Source organism: Chrysoperla carnea, chromosome 4, assembly GCF_905475395.1.
Source record: "Chrysoperla carnea chromosome 4, inChrCarn1.1, whole genome shotgun sequence".
In the NCBI taxonomy this organism is placed as follows: Eukaryota; Metazoa; Arthropoda; class Insecta; order Neuroptera; family Chrysopidae; genus Chrysoperla; species Chrysoperla carnea.
The window spans coordinates 15,204,522-15,218,343 of NC_058340.1; the positions used below are offsets into that span (position 1 = coordinate 15,204,522).

The following is a 13,822-nucleotide window of genomic DNA, read 5'->3' on the forward strand; positions in this document are numbered from 1 at the left end:
TTTACTGTCGATAATAATTTCCATTTTCACAATATTTTATCGTTTAAATGATACGGTAAACTGTCTATTCAGTATAATTCCCGTATAAAATCGTACACCCAGATAATATTGCATCAATTAAAACTTTCCTATTAAGTATATTATTCTACAATCATTGTTGGCTAATAACACAATCAGTATATTTTGTAAAGTTTTTATAATTAATAACTTTGTAAATCAACTGACAAGGAGTCGATTCCTATAGGTTCCACTGTTTTTTCCTCGATTAGTACTGCGGGTCTGTTAATTTTGGTCTCTTTAGATATATAATGAAATACAAAAAACTCGTAAAAAATTTTGTTACAATGACAAAAAGTAATCTGGATAATAAAATGGTATTACGTGTACTTTTTACTATGTGTCAAATTTTAAAATTATCACATTCTAATGCAGCAAAAAAACCAATTATCAAGACACTTTTTTCAGATTTTTATATGACATGGCATAACAGTTACAGAGGGGGAGACATGATTTTTCCAACGGTATTGCTATTTATCAAAATTGAAACAAATGACAAAGACAAGGCTTTTAAGATTTGAAAAAGTTAATAAGAGTTTTTTTTCACGGAACTCTAAAAACCTTATTTGAAAATTTAATCTTCTTTGGATAGCGTATTTAGTATAATAAGTACAGGATGTTCAATTACTTACAAGAGATATTTTTATTCTGTTTTGTATTTATTTTACTATTAACAATAATTTTTTTTAATGAAAAATCTCAATCTTTGATCTATGAAATAAATTACAAATTTAACCTTGAAATTAATAAATTGGTAATAATATCAATGTGAAACAAAAACTTATTTTAATTATACTTAATTTGTTATTGAAAATTAAGCACAACATGTTTCCTTCCCATTAACAAACTTCTAATTCTTCTATACTATTTAATGCAAATTTTTATTATTATATATAGTCCGTAGGCCCACCCCCAAAAACTTACTTATTACATCTCCGTTGTGGCTTTCATACGACAAGGTTAAAATTGAAATATATCCATGTTTTTGTTATTCTAACATAAACATAATCTAATAATAATTGAACCGCTTCATTGTGAATGACTTTCAATAAAAAAAGGGTACTTGTTAATCGAATTGACAGATTAAAAATTGTAATTTTTTGATTGTCGATTAACAAACACCCTGTTATGTTTTTCATTTGTTATTTGATCATCTTTCTGTTAGAATAAAAAAAAGCAAAAATATATATATATACTAAGGACATGAACCCTCCTATGCCGGGCTGTAAGCGCCGTGGCCGAATTTATGGCGCCTATCTGGGCGGGATCTAGCCATCGGTCGTTGCGTACTTTGTACTACGCATCAGGCTGTCTAAGTGCGCAGTGCAAAGAAGACAACGACCGACTCGCCCAAATAGACACCTTTTTCCTGCTACCCTCTCCACTCAATTCGAAGCTTGCAGCATATTCAAAAGTTTTCCGAAAATCGAGAAAAATAACATCCCACTACCAAGATTATTTGATATAAATAAATGTAATGTGAACAGTGAGTTTTTTGGGTGTCTGCCGGCGGACTTAAATGTATATCGTACCACATTCAAAAAATCTTATTTGAAAGATGAAACAATGTTGATTGACGTAATAAGTAAGATTTTATGAAATCTTTTTGTACATCTATTTCAAGAACTCTAATAGTTTATAATCAATTGCCGCGTTTATAAACAAATATCATCTCACAATATCCTTGATATTTCTTTTCTCTTTCTCTTTTGCCTCACTTTGTCTTCTTTAACCCTATCCCATAACCATATTCTTAGCACCCCCCTCCACAACTTACACCAAGAAGACCTTCGAGTTCAAAAATCGCCTCCATCTTGGAAAATGACTTTTTTTACGTTTTGGTCTATATCTTGCGTTCTATTCATTCAAATTTGATGATTTTGATGTCGTTGGACTTGCCTGTGTTTTATTTTCAAACTCTTTAATGTCAAGAAAAAAAGAAAATTTATAGGAAAAAAGTTATTCATGTTCAAAGTCAAAAATTTTTCAAAAACCCGGAATAGCCCGGAAAAGAATTTGACGTAAAAAGTCCAAGATATCGGACTCTTCCAGAAGATTTATTCTTAAGAAGAGTTAATCGATAAAAGTTTTTACTCCTCTCTCTAATGATATATTGAAAAATAAAGTATATAATGATGAAGTGTAAGGTATATAAGATGCTTTATAAAATATATGAATGGCATATTAAAATGGACGATTGTTTTTTTTGAGGTGAATTATTAGAATCTAGCGTTACTGTAAATGTTAGAAAAAAAAAGAAAGAAAAAAAGAAAATGCTTAAGAGTGTCGACTCAATTCAAATCTACGACGCATGCCGGAAAAAGTAAGGAGATTTAAGGCTACCTTCAGTGTTTTCTGACAATTCTACGTCATCTCGAAGATCATCATCGCAGCTGGAATAACCACAGGAGAACGAGCTACCCTTCGATTTTGGAAATTTATAATTTATCTACAGTGAGTCAGCGGAAAACAAAATGAACGTAACAGTTTCTATCGTAAAACAACAACAATCAACAAAAGGCATTTTTATCGAAATGCTTCAATCCCAGAAGGTCAAAGAAACAAATTCTACTATAATAAAACGTCTGGAAAGTCTCCAAGATATTGTCGAAGCGAGTGCCAGTTACCACCAAAAGTGCACAAACAATATATTTCTGAAGATAACTAAAAAAAACTCAATTTCCAAGATGGCGGCAAAAGGGGTAATTTCCCGAATACGCATAATCAGATTTAATAAATAAATAAGAACATCTAGTGTCAAAACTTTTAGGTCACACTTCTACGATTTATGTAAATGCACTGGACTATAGAAAAATTCATGGTGAAAATTTTATGAAAAGGTGATGTTACGAAAGGTTATTAGGAGATTAAGGTCAAAAAAGTGACAGTGTAATAGCTGGTGTTGGTGTTATCAACAAAACTGACAAACTAGGTTATTATATTTGATATAACATTTTGTGCTTGTAAATTGTAATCTATTTACCTACCTATAGTTTTGTTATAAAAAAATTGTCAAACAATATGATACTTTAATTTAATTATCTGTACACAAAAGGTTATATCCGAGCTATGTCACAAGAATCTAATATCTACATACATGGGGTTTCAAACAATCATCAAAATTCCCTAAAAATTCAATTAGTTTTTCACATAAATGAAAGATCAATGAAACGACCCCGCTGTATTAGATAGAAAAATGACGTTCTGTGAAAATTTTTCTCAGAAAAAAAACTGATCCTAAAATGTTCTTTAACGGGTAGGTTTCGAGCTACGGGCGATCAAAGCTAGGAATATATTATAAGTTTAGTTTATGGCTAGGAAAATGTCTCTCTGTGAAACTTTTTCAAACTACCCCCAAAATGATCTTCAGATCGTTCTGATAAAAAACTCTCAAAAGCACAAAACTTTTTAACGAGTAGTTTTCGAGCTATGGAGGCATAGCACACTAGTTTGAAAAGTTTATTTTTCAATTTTATAACTAGTGTGCTATGGAATGTAAAAACTGGACAAATTGATAATTTAATAGTGTTATTTATTCAAAAATTTCGATAAACTTGTAAAAATTTTGAGTAGAGATCAAAATACTAAAAAAAAATTTCATAAAAATCGTTATATGGGTATAAAAAATATTCTAAGCAACTTTTTCCAGTAATTTTTTTCGACAAAATATTAAAAAGCAATTAGTAATAGGTCACAGCCAATTTGTAGTAAGGCTGAGTTTAAAGTTCAAATTTCGGTTACGTATTCGTAAAAAATGTGACCCATCACCCTGTAGGTTAGGTTAGGTTATATTGGCTGTCAACGAAGGACACACTTAGGCAATAGGACCCATTGTGATGTCATATATGTGTTTTACCACCTTTCCGCTGATTTCATTTATCAGCTCCTCAATTTCAGAGGCTGGGTGCACCTCCTTCATGCATATACCATTCACTACAAAAGCCCATCACAACTCTTAACTAATTTAGTTGCGACGGTGGGAAGCCAACTGGGCGACCATCAGCCTGTATGACTGTACAAAATTTCAAGTCTATATTCCTTTAAATAAGGAAAATATGAGGGTGTCTTCATCATAAATGCGACACACTGTATAATACAAAACAGCAATTATGGAAGCTTTGACATTTTATTACTATAACATTTTTGTTCAATTATATTTTAGATATTTTCGTATAGTAAAAAAATTCAATTTTCCACTATGTCAGAAATTGAATATGGAGAAAATTGCCCACATTGCCATCATAACATTGAATTCTTTTTAACGAATAAAACAAAACAACGGTCGCCATGTGTAGGAGCCAGTATCAGAGCTGGTCATATCCAGTACAGTATTAACTCCCAACACATAATAAATAATAAAGTACTCTGGATATTTCACAACTGATACAAAAATAAATTGGTAAAATTGGTAGACAAACAATATTGGACCATAAAAAAAACAAACATGTTATTGTTTCAAAAAGAAAAAAGTGAATATATACCAACTGCAAATATCCAGCTCGTGCACCTTCGTAGATATCAAATTATTTGACGATACTAGAATCATATTGATCCAAGTATCATTTTTTTTTAAGTGAGGATTTTGGTTTTTTAGGTACGGAGAAAAAAACGTAATTCTACACAATTCTGCTATACAACGCTCATCCTAGAAGAAAGAAGTCTTCAAGAAGAATTAATTTTTTTATGCGTAAAAACAAAAATATTTTTTATATCATGTTATATACGAAATATATATCAAGGTATACTAATTTTAGTCCTAACATCTAACAAAATTTTGGTATAGTTGTTCGTAAAATCACCAATTTAGTTCATTTCCATTTGTCCATCCGTCCGTGAGCTCAAAAACGAAATGGGATTTCAATCTGAAACTTTTATAGCGTGCTTAGGACGTAAAAAGTAAGTTTGATTAAATATGCTATGTGAATAAATTTTACACACTTGAATTTTCGCTTAACCACTTTATTATGCGACATGTTTCGAATATTACTCCATATTCAACTGCAAGTTTGTACATGAGGAACATAGGTCCATCAGGTTTTGGGTCCGTAGTACCCAACCATTAGAAATAGAAGAACAAAAGTTTAAATGTAAAAACTTTATAGCAAACAGTAAATTTATAAAATATTTTCAAATTCTATGATAAATATATGTCAATTCGTCGTTGTGAGTCATTTCATAAGTAGGCTACGCTAAGGGAGTAAGTAGTTCAATTTTGCCTTACTTTTGCTGACTTAGGCGGTGGAGGAAATAATATAAACCTTACATAAAAGAAAGATAAAAAAAGTTATAAAAATATTATTAATTAATATTAACAATATTTTTATGGTTTAATTTGGAATTTCCAAATTTTTTCATATTTCTTACTAAGTTAGTTTTACTAACATGAGTTTTCCTTTGTTATTTAATAAAAATTTATAGTTAAAGAGACTGTATGAGGTCGACCTTCACCCATCTGATAACCAGTGATAGCTTGAAAAATGTTCACGGCTATTTTATTTAATATAATTTTGACCAATTTTTTCATGTTTTTACCCCCTCCCCTTAAAATTTTCTTAATTCAGTTAGACTTAGTTCAATTTCGTATTTAAAAAAATTAAGCCTCTTATCCAAAATTGCCCTGGTGCTCGTACATCCTTAATGGAAACACTTTTATATACAGATAAAATTTGAAACTACCAGTATCCTTTTTTAAATATTGCAAACAATCATTTAAATATAAAAAGATACAAAATCATACTTATGAATAATTTATAATATGGTCCAAGGATAAAACTACTACGGACATCCATCCCAACTAATCTTGAACCAGTGAACCAAACCTCATACATATCAAATGATAAAGCTTTATATAAAAGACTTTTTTTTAAATGTATGCAAACATGCTTCTATATTTAGATATCAACATGGATAAATATTTAACCCTTTTAAAAGGTTAAGTGTAAGTACTTCTACACATTATAATAATGCAGAATATTATAAAAGTATAAGAAAAAATTATAATACTTATGGATTAACCCCATTAGAAACAAAGTACTTTAATGTGTGATACTTAAAAAAATGGGTTATCCTGATTATATACAGAGTGATTCGAAAATATTTTGGAAAACTTCTAATATGGGTTCCTTTCAACAAAAGAAAAAAAAAACACTTCATATTAACATATAATCAGAAACTCTTAATCAATCAATCTAAACCATCAGTTCATAAAACTTTTTTTTAACACGTTTTTATTAGCTTCATACGTATGTTAGTATGTTAGTATAAAACGAAAACATTTTAAACATGGTTTTTAACCCCTCCAAAACGTCAGATTAACGGAAATTTGGCATACTTATCAAGGACCGATGACAATACATAAATTTAATAACTTTATCTGCTTATCCTGATCAGGATTTTCAGGAATAACGATTTCATACTGAATTTTCGAAAAATAAATAATAGTCTAAAAAACTAAAAAACACAAAATAAATAATAGTTAAAAAACTAAAAAACACTCTTTTGTAACTAGCTGAACTAAAAGGTAGAAAATAATTTCTTTAAATTCAAAAAAATCATTTTATCGTAAAAAAGCGTGGGGTGCTTTTTAAGATATTTTATAATGACTTTACTCTTAGAAATATCTGCCTATAAAATATTTACAATGGTTTAAATTTAGCACCCTACGCTTTTTTACGATAAAATGATTTTTTTGAATTTAAAGAAATTATTTTCTACCTTTTAGTTCAGCTAGTTACAAAAGTGTGTTTTTTAGTTTTTTAAACTATTATTTATTTATTATTTTGATGCAAGGAAGCCGTGCCCGAAGTTTGTCAAAGTATTTTAGAATCATTCTGTATAGGCTGTTCTAGGAATGGTGAATGTTGTTTATTTTGATTTCTACAATCGAGAACGTTAACTTACACGCGAAAAATCATGTATACTAACAAATTTATATTGAAGTGAAATGTGGTGTTCATGTTCGTTTAAAACATCCAGCACGCATTTTTTACACACTAGGTGGCGGTTAAAACTTGCCTGCTTTATAAATACATGATGCTTATTTTTAAGTATGCTTGTAATCCGAAAAATAAGTTTAATCGAGGAAAATGATTCAAACGAAAAATGTTAATTTCAAAGTCACACATCTTATACGGGTATTGAATTCGATCTAAGTTTTCCAGTTCAAATAAAATCTCCCCCTAATTCATTCCGCTTTTATTCCGGTTAATCCAACCGAGCCTTTATACGGGTACCGGATTTTGACTGAAGGAACCTAGGGAGCATCAACTTTGATATATTCATAAATAAAAAAAGATATCGGGACAAAAAAACATATGCCAAAAGTTTATGACTAAACATATCCCAAAAATTAAATTTTGCACAGGTTGTAACTTCGTATGTGTGTGTGAGTCCGGTTGTAACTTCGAGATAATTTAAGGCAGACTGTGGGGAAAAAATGGTTTACCTCCCCCTCAAAATTTGTGGTTTTACATTTCAGAGCAATTGTATTCCCAACTGGGGAAAAATTTATGTCGTGGGCCGTACTCTATTTATCTGACATGGACTTATGAATAAAATATAAAACTTCAATCTAAATGAAAAAGAACCTACACAAAATAAAATCAATGTTTGAAATTTGATATATTTGAACATGGAAATTGTGGCCATATGAAGTTATTACAAATATTTCAAAAATTAAATTTTAAACAGAAATTTATTTTATGGCGTTCATACAATATTTTTACGTCACCTATAAAACAATTAAATAAACAATAATTTACATAAAAATGTTTACCTTTAATTGTAAAGTAAATAATTGTTTCAATTAGAATTGTTTGTACAATTGATTGATATTTTATTGTAAAACGTGTCTATCAACTTTAGTAGGTATTCGGGGTAAATAATAATTTATAACGATTAAAATTTACTACATATATAACACGTTCAATTCGTCCAATCCCTACAAGTTGTAAGCACACTTGTATTTACATAATAATGTGTATATTACGTGTCGTAATATTTATTGATGAATTTATTAAAAACTTAAGGATGTACGAGCACCAGTGCAATTTTGGATAAAAACCTTGATTTTTTTCATATGAAGTTGGGCTAAGTTTAAATCAATTCTGAAAATTTTAGGGGGGTTGCTCTATTATTTAAATAAATAAATGAATTCAAAAGTAGGCATATTTAACATTGTTTTTATGGGAAAACAGTAGATGGATGATATGTTTTCGTAGATTTCTCCAAAACTAGTCGGTGGAAATTAAAAAAAAAACTATTTAAATTAAAGTTAAAACCTTAATAAATTATTGAATACAAAAAAATTTGTGTCTGACTAATTAAGGATGTATGAGAAAGGTAGTGGGAACACAAATTTTAAGAAATATACTTTTTTAATTATGATTGTGAATTATGTTATAACATGACAATATAAGACAAAAGGTAAGAATAAAATTTTTTCGATATATGGAGTAATTTTCAAAATATTGAAAATTGAAAATAATTATTTAGGTTTCGATATTTCGAAAATCAAGGCAGATATCGAAAAATGTATTATTATTTTTCGTCTACATTCATCAAATTACAAAACAAAATTCATCGTCAAAATTGAAAATAAGGTGCCAATAATTTCAACCACAAGTCTAAACTTGCTTTGGCGCTCGTAATATCTTAAGGGGCGTATTAATTATCGAAATAGTCTTTCACCATAGCGAAGCAGCAATAAATTAATGCTAACACATTAAACACAATTAATAATTTAAAAAATCCCCGGCACAAAATCTGGTCTGATCGATTCATTTGTTCGCTCACATCGTGGGAATAAAAATGGGAATAAAAGGCACGGTATAATAGACCGTGAGTCCATAAGTCAAAATTCAGTAATTCTCAACTACACTTTCGAGAATTGATAAAGAAAACTTTTGTAACATAGAAAATTGCAATACTAAAATGTTCCCCAGATTTACCGTTAATGAAAATTGAGTTATCGACCATAATTTTTACCATATGTTAAAAAAATCATTGTTTAAATTGACTTTTCAATCCTTTGAAAAATTTGACTTTTTAACATTCATGAGAGATAAGAAAAATCACCGAAACACAAGAAAATAAAAAATCTATTTTCCAATACGATTTCCAAAAAAAAAAACAAAACAAAACACTCGAGCCACAGTTACAGAATGTATTTTCCTCATAAAAAAATTATTTTAATCAATCCTCTATTAAATGGCAAGAAAAAAACGTAATTTTGAGTTTATATAAGCTTACTGTCTATAAGACCAATTGAAATAGCAGAAACAATTAAATAATAAAATTAACCTTGGATGCAAGCCGGTAGCCGGTCTTTCTAATAAACATAATATCGAAAAAAAACTGCGTTTTGACGCCGTGAAAGAATATTTTTATACAATCAAGGGAAATAAAGTCCTAAAGTCTACTAACGCGGAAATTTTTCTGTGTTTAATTGGATGAAAAATGTGCGGCGATAATTATTTTATAGGTACTAGATGTAAATAGAGCTTCGATTTTTAATAACTACATAAATTATTACGTATTTACACTTGATTAAATTAAATAGCATTTTTTCTGCATATTGTTGCTCTTTCCATGTCTCGCAATTCAATTCGTAAAATACCAAGCATTTTAATATTGAGTTTTAAGACAGTGTAAAACATGAAAATGTAATTCCCCGTTGTTATCGTGCGGCATTCCATGATTAAATTTTAGACCTAAGGATATTTTATAATTAATAGAAACTAATTACTTTTTCAAATTATCCTACGCCCTTCTAAAAGAAAAAACTAAAAACCCAATTATCATTATGGGTAAAAAAAAATGAACAATCCCCTAATGTTTAAAAAAATTCCAATTTATATTTGATAAAAGTAATTAAAAAGGTTTAATTGAATACAAATGTTCTTGTTGCTATGAAGAATATTATCATAACAAAAAAAACTTCGACGTTTATAGTTCGAATTCCATGGAAAATATAGCTCCGAACAACCCCTGTCACCACACACTTTATCGATCCTGTTTATTACAAAGTCGTCTTGCATGTAGCTAATAAGCAATGACATTTAATAAATAATACGTCAAAATGACATAAATTATGAAAATGACAGCACAAAAATCTGCTTTTGACAGCCAAATAACATAGAAATAACTATTTGACAGTTATAAGCCGACTTACCCCGCTATTATACAGTGGATTAACAACCGATTGTACTTCAATATCTTTTTCTTTCGAATTCCGTACCAATTTTTCATACTTATTATTATGAGTTTGTTTCATGGTTGATTTTTTTAATTGATTCTATTTTTTTTAAATATTCGTTTTTGTATCTTCAAGACATTATCAACATTTTTGTACACAACACAAACTTATAATCACTAATGTCAGATTTTATATACACACGTATACGCCAGCCTTTGAACTGTAACTGGAGGTGAAACATACCAAGAAATACTCACTAGCTATGCAAAAACTACCCAACATAAAATAAAGACGTTTCTATTTTACTCTGTGATATTACTTTTTCCATATCTAACTAGTAGTGTCATCTCTTTACGATAATAAAAACTAATTTTTATTTTTAAATAATGGACACTATTTTTATCTCATACACTCGATTCAAAAAACTACAAAATTCTAATTATATTTAAATTTACATTGGCAAATTTTCAAAATTATAATTATTCAGTTAAATATCATTGTATTACTACAATGTATTTTCCATTTTCAACATTAATTATAATATTCAAATTTTTGGAAAGAGATCATTTTCCTTAGAAAAACGAGCTTGTCGCTTTTCGTTTAATACTTATGAATAGCATATCTTAAAAATGAACCTTTATTACTTTTTAATAATTATTAAAGAGGAATTAAATAAACAATGAAATCTTACCTCTATTAAGCCATTTGTAGTAATTTTTTTCTTCTCATATTTAGTTCTTGCCCTTAATAAACGTTCATGATCTTCTGCCGATGGATGTCGGATTATTGGATATTCCAGTTCCATTTTAAAAGTATTATAATATTAAAGAATCATAAAACGTAAATTTACAAAAATGTTTAAATCAAACCATAATGAATATCGCACTGATTTTTTGTTAAATTTTAGGTACTATATTTCCTTTTTTATTTTTACATTTTTTTTTTTTTTTAAATTAAAAGATATTACATTTTTTTTAAATTAAAACATACGGAAAATTTGTTTTGAAAATATTGTTGACATCAGAGATTTTTCAGCGCTAACTTTTAAATTGGGCTAAAATAAATTTCGAAAATTCTGAATATTTTTATATTTCTTTAATTTTCATCTTTTTGAATAATATCAAATTTCAGCTAAGACATAGCAGTTTAAAATCAAAAGTGCCAATTTCCCTTTGATAGTGAATAATTTGATCAAACTACTACGCTCGAAAAGCTTGGGATATCTTTAAAGCACATTTTAAAGAAAACAGGTGAAAACAAACAATTAACTGAGTTAATTGTTGAAATATCATGTATATAAAGTGTTGATTACAAAATCGTTTATTTTTTTACGTCATGTAAGTAAAGAAAGATAGCCACTCTTACACACAAAGTGGCAACAAAGTAATAAGATTATCTTTGTTCTCACTTCCTCAGTGGATATAGTATATATGTATATGCTATAACAAGCAAACAAATACATAATATATGTAATAAGTAAATTTGATTTAAAATGTTTCAAACAAAAGTTGTGTATTTTTTTATAAGTAGGATTTTTAACATGTTAACTTTTTTCTATCTCTAACGGTTTACAAGATGGGTCCAACGGACCCAAGACCCAATTGACCTATGTTGCTGATTTACGAACTCAAACTCACTTTTTACATTTCCTATCCTAATATTTGCTTCTTAGGTAATTCCTCGTTTTTTTTTTTTTTTTTATAGCTGCGATAAATCGATTTATAGCTGTGATAAATCGGTACTTAGAATGCGTAAGAAGCTTCGCCCTTCTGCTATTAAAAATTCAAAATTATATTTTTTTTTTAAACTTGCGATTTTTCTCAGGTAGGCAATGAGATTTGTAGGGTGATAATGTGCCAAACTTGCTCCTCTCTAGCTACGCCAATGCTCCGGTATCAATTCGTCCCCCAATCTTTCAAGTAATTTAATGGTACTAATATATTATAATTAAATATAAAATTAATCTACTCACCAATTTGGATAGAACAAGGCTTCATAATCCCAATTATCACTTATTTTATTCACTAATGTATAATACTTTTAAGAGAATCATTTATGTAATTGTGTAAAAAGTATGAATTTTTAACGAATTTATTTGTATTCTTATTATGTATAGTCATAATATTATCTTCAATCGTGTGTAATTTTTGAGTACATTCATTGATAACACATTCCCACATATTTGAAGAAAAAAAAAATTTTGATAATACGATTCCATGATTATTTAACATATGCATTTTACTTGCTGTTATGTTATACTAATTGCCTAAATATTACTGTGAATTGAATTTTTTAAATAATTAAACATCATAAGACTAGCTCCTTTCATAGGATTTTCTTCTAATAATAATAAATTGCAAATAGGTTCCCAATTGCTAACATTATTGTAATGAATATATCCAAGTTTCTTTTATGTACTTTGATCAGCGAGATAGGTATTCTTTTGGGTAGGTAGAAGTTTAATTGTTATCATCGAAACATTTAAAGGAACGCCGCCAGTGCGGGATTTAGGGATGGGCACGTGATGCAATTTTTCGGAAAGTAAAAATTTTAAAGGGAAATTTATCTCATTATACATTAACTTTAATATTTTTGATAATTTATCTGAAATTGATACAAATGGGTCGAAAAACCAAGCAAATGAACTCGAAAGTAAGTATCCCGACCACTTAGAAGAAACATTGGGGAATGGATGTACACGTTATTTCGAGCAAACCAAAGCCAGGAAGAAGAAAGTGATTATTTTAAATAAAATGGCTTAGGTACTCACATCTATGACTTATCTTCTGTGTGGTTATGTGAAATCGTTAGCTCTTAGGTTCTCAAAAAAAAGTAAATAAATACGACTTTGAAATTACACTTCATGCGAGCTAGCGACGGTAATTTAAAGTTTATGTCTTTATAAAAATAGTGTATTACACTACAAAGGAAGAAAGTTAGAGATTCCTGCACTGCGCTTTATATGCACAGTGCAGGTTCAGCGCGTAGATCAGGGCTCTCAAATTTTCTGCCCGTGTAATGTATACTATTTTTCTTTATTTTCGGCTGAAAGTCTGCTTCTGTTGGGATGCCGAAGGCCGTGTGTATTTCGACCGTGGATAAAGAAAAATCCTTTATAATACTAAAAACTAAAAAAGGACCAAATGTAAAATTATTAAATAAAAAAAATTTAATATTGAAACACTGTATATTATTTACCAAAAGGCCCTTATACATTCCAGATTGATATAACTATATACATTAGAATGTTTTTTTATTATTTATTATTTTTTATTAAAATTAATAAATATAATATATATTATAATAATATAATATAATATGAATATTGTTGATAAAATATATATTTTACACGTAAATAAATAAATATTCATTATTGTAGAAAATGTTAAAGAGGCATTAGCATAATATTATGATTGTACCTTGTACCATATTTATTTGTTCTATTCAAATAAATTTTATTCTATTATTTCTTTTTCTAAAACTTCATCAAAGTATAATGTTAAAAATGAAAAAAATCAAATGTTACATAAATCTAGTCCATACAACACATAAATATTCAAATAATCAAGT

At 28.6% G+C, this 13,822-nt stretch overlaps 1 protein-coding gene across 3 annotated transcripts in view; it reads right to left on the reverse strand.

Moving 5' to 3' along the window:
* LOC123297596 (calcium-transporting ATPase type 2C member 1) overlaps nucleotides 1-12,345 on the reverse strand; it is a 52,569-nt gene extending 40,224 nt beyond the window's left edge. Inside the window, exons 1-2 of one of the 3 annotated variants that reach the window (XM_044879329.1) lie at nucleotides 12,225-12,345; nucleotides 10,944-11,017 (exon numbers count right to left, since the gene is read on the reverse strand). In XM_044879329.1, the coding sequence (XP_044735264.1) occupies nucleotides 10,944-11,017; nucleotides 12,225-12,249 (99 nt within the window). In that variant the 5' untranslated portion in view covers nucleotides 12,250-12,345. Of the gene's footprint in view, nucleotides 1-10,228; nucleotides 10,465-10,943; nucleotides 11,167-12,224 lie in introns of those variants that run through there. The other 2 variants (XM_044879327.1, XM_044879328.1) reach the window with 2 other exon arrangements.
* Nucleotides 12,346-13,822: the final 1,477 nt, after the last annotated feature.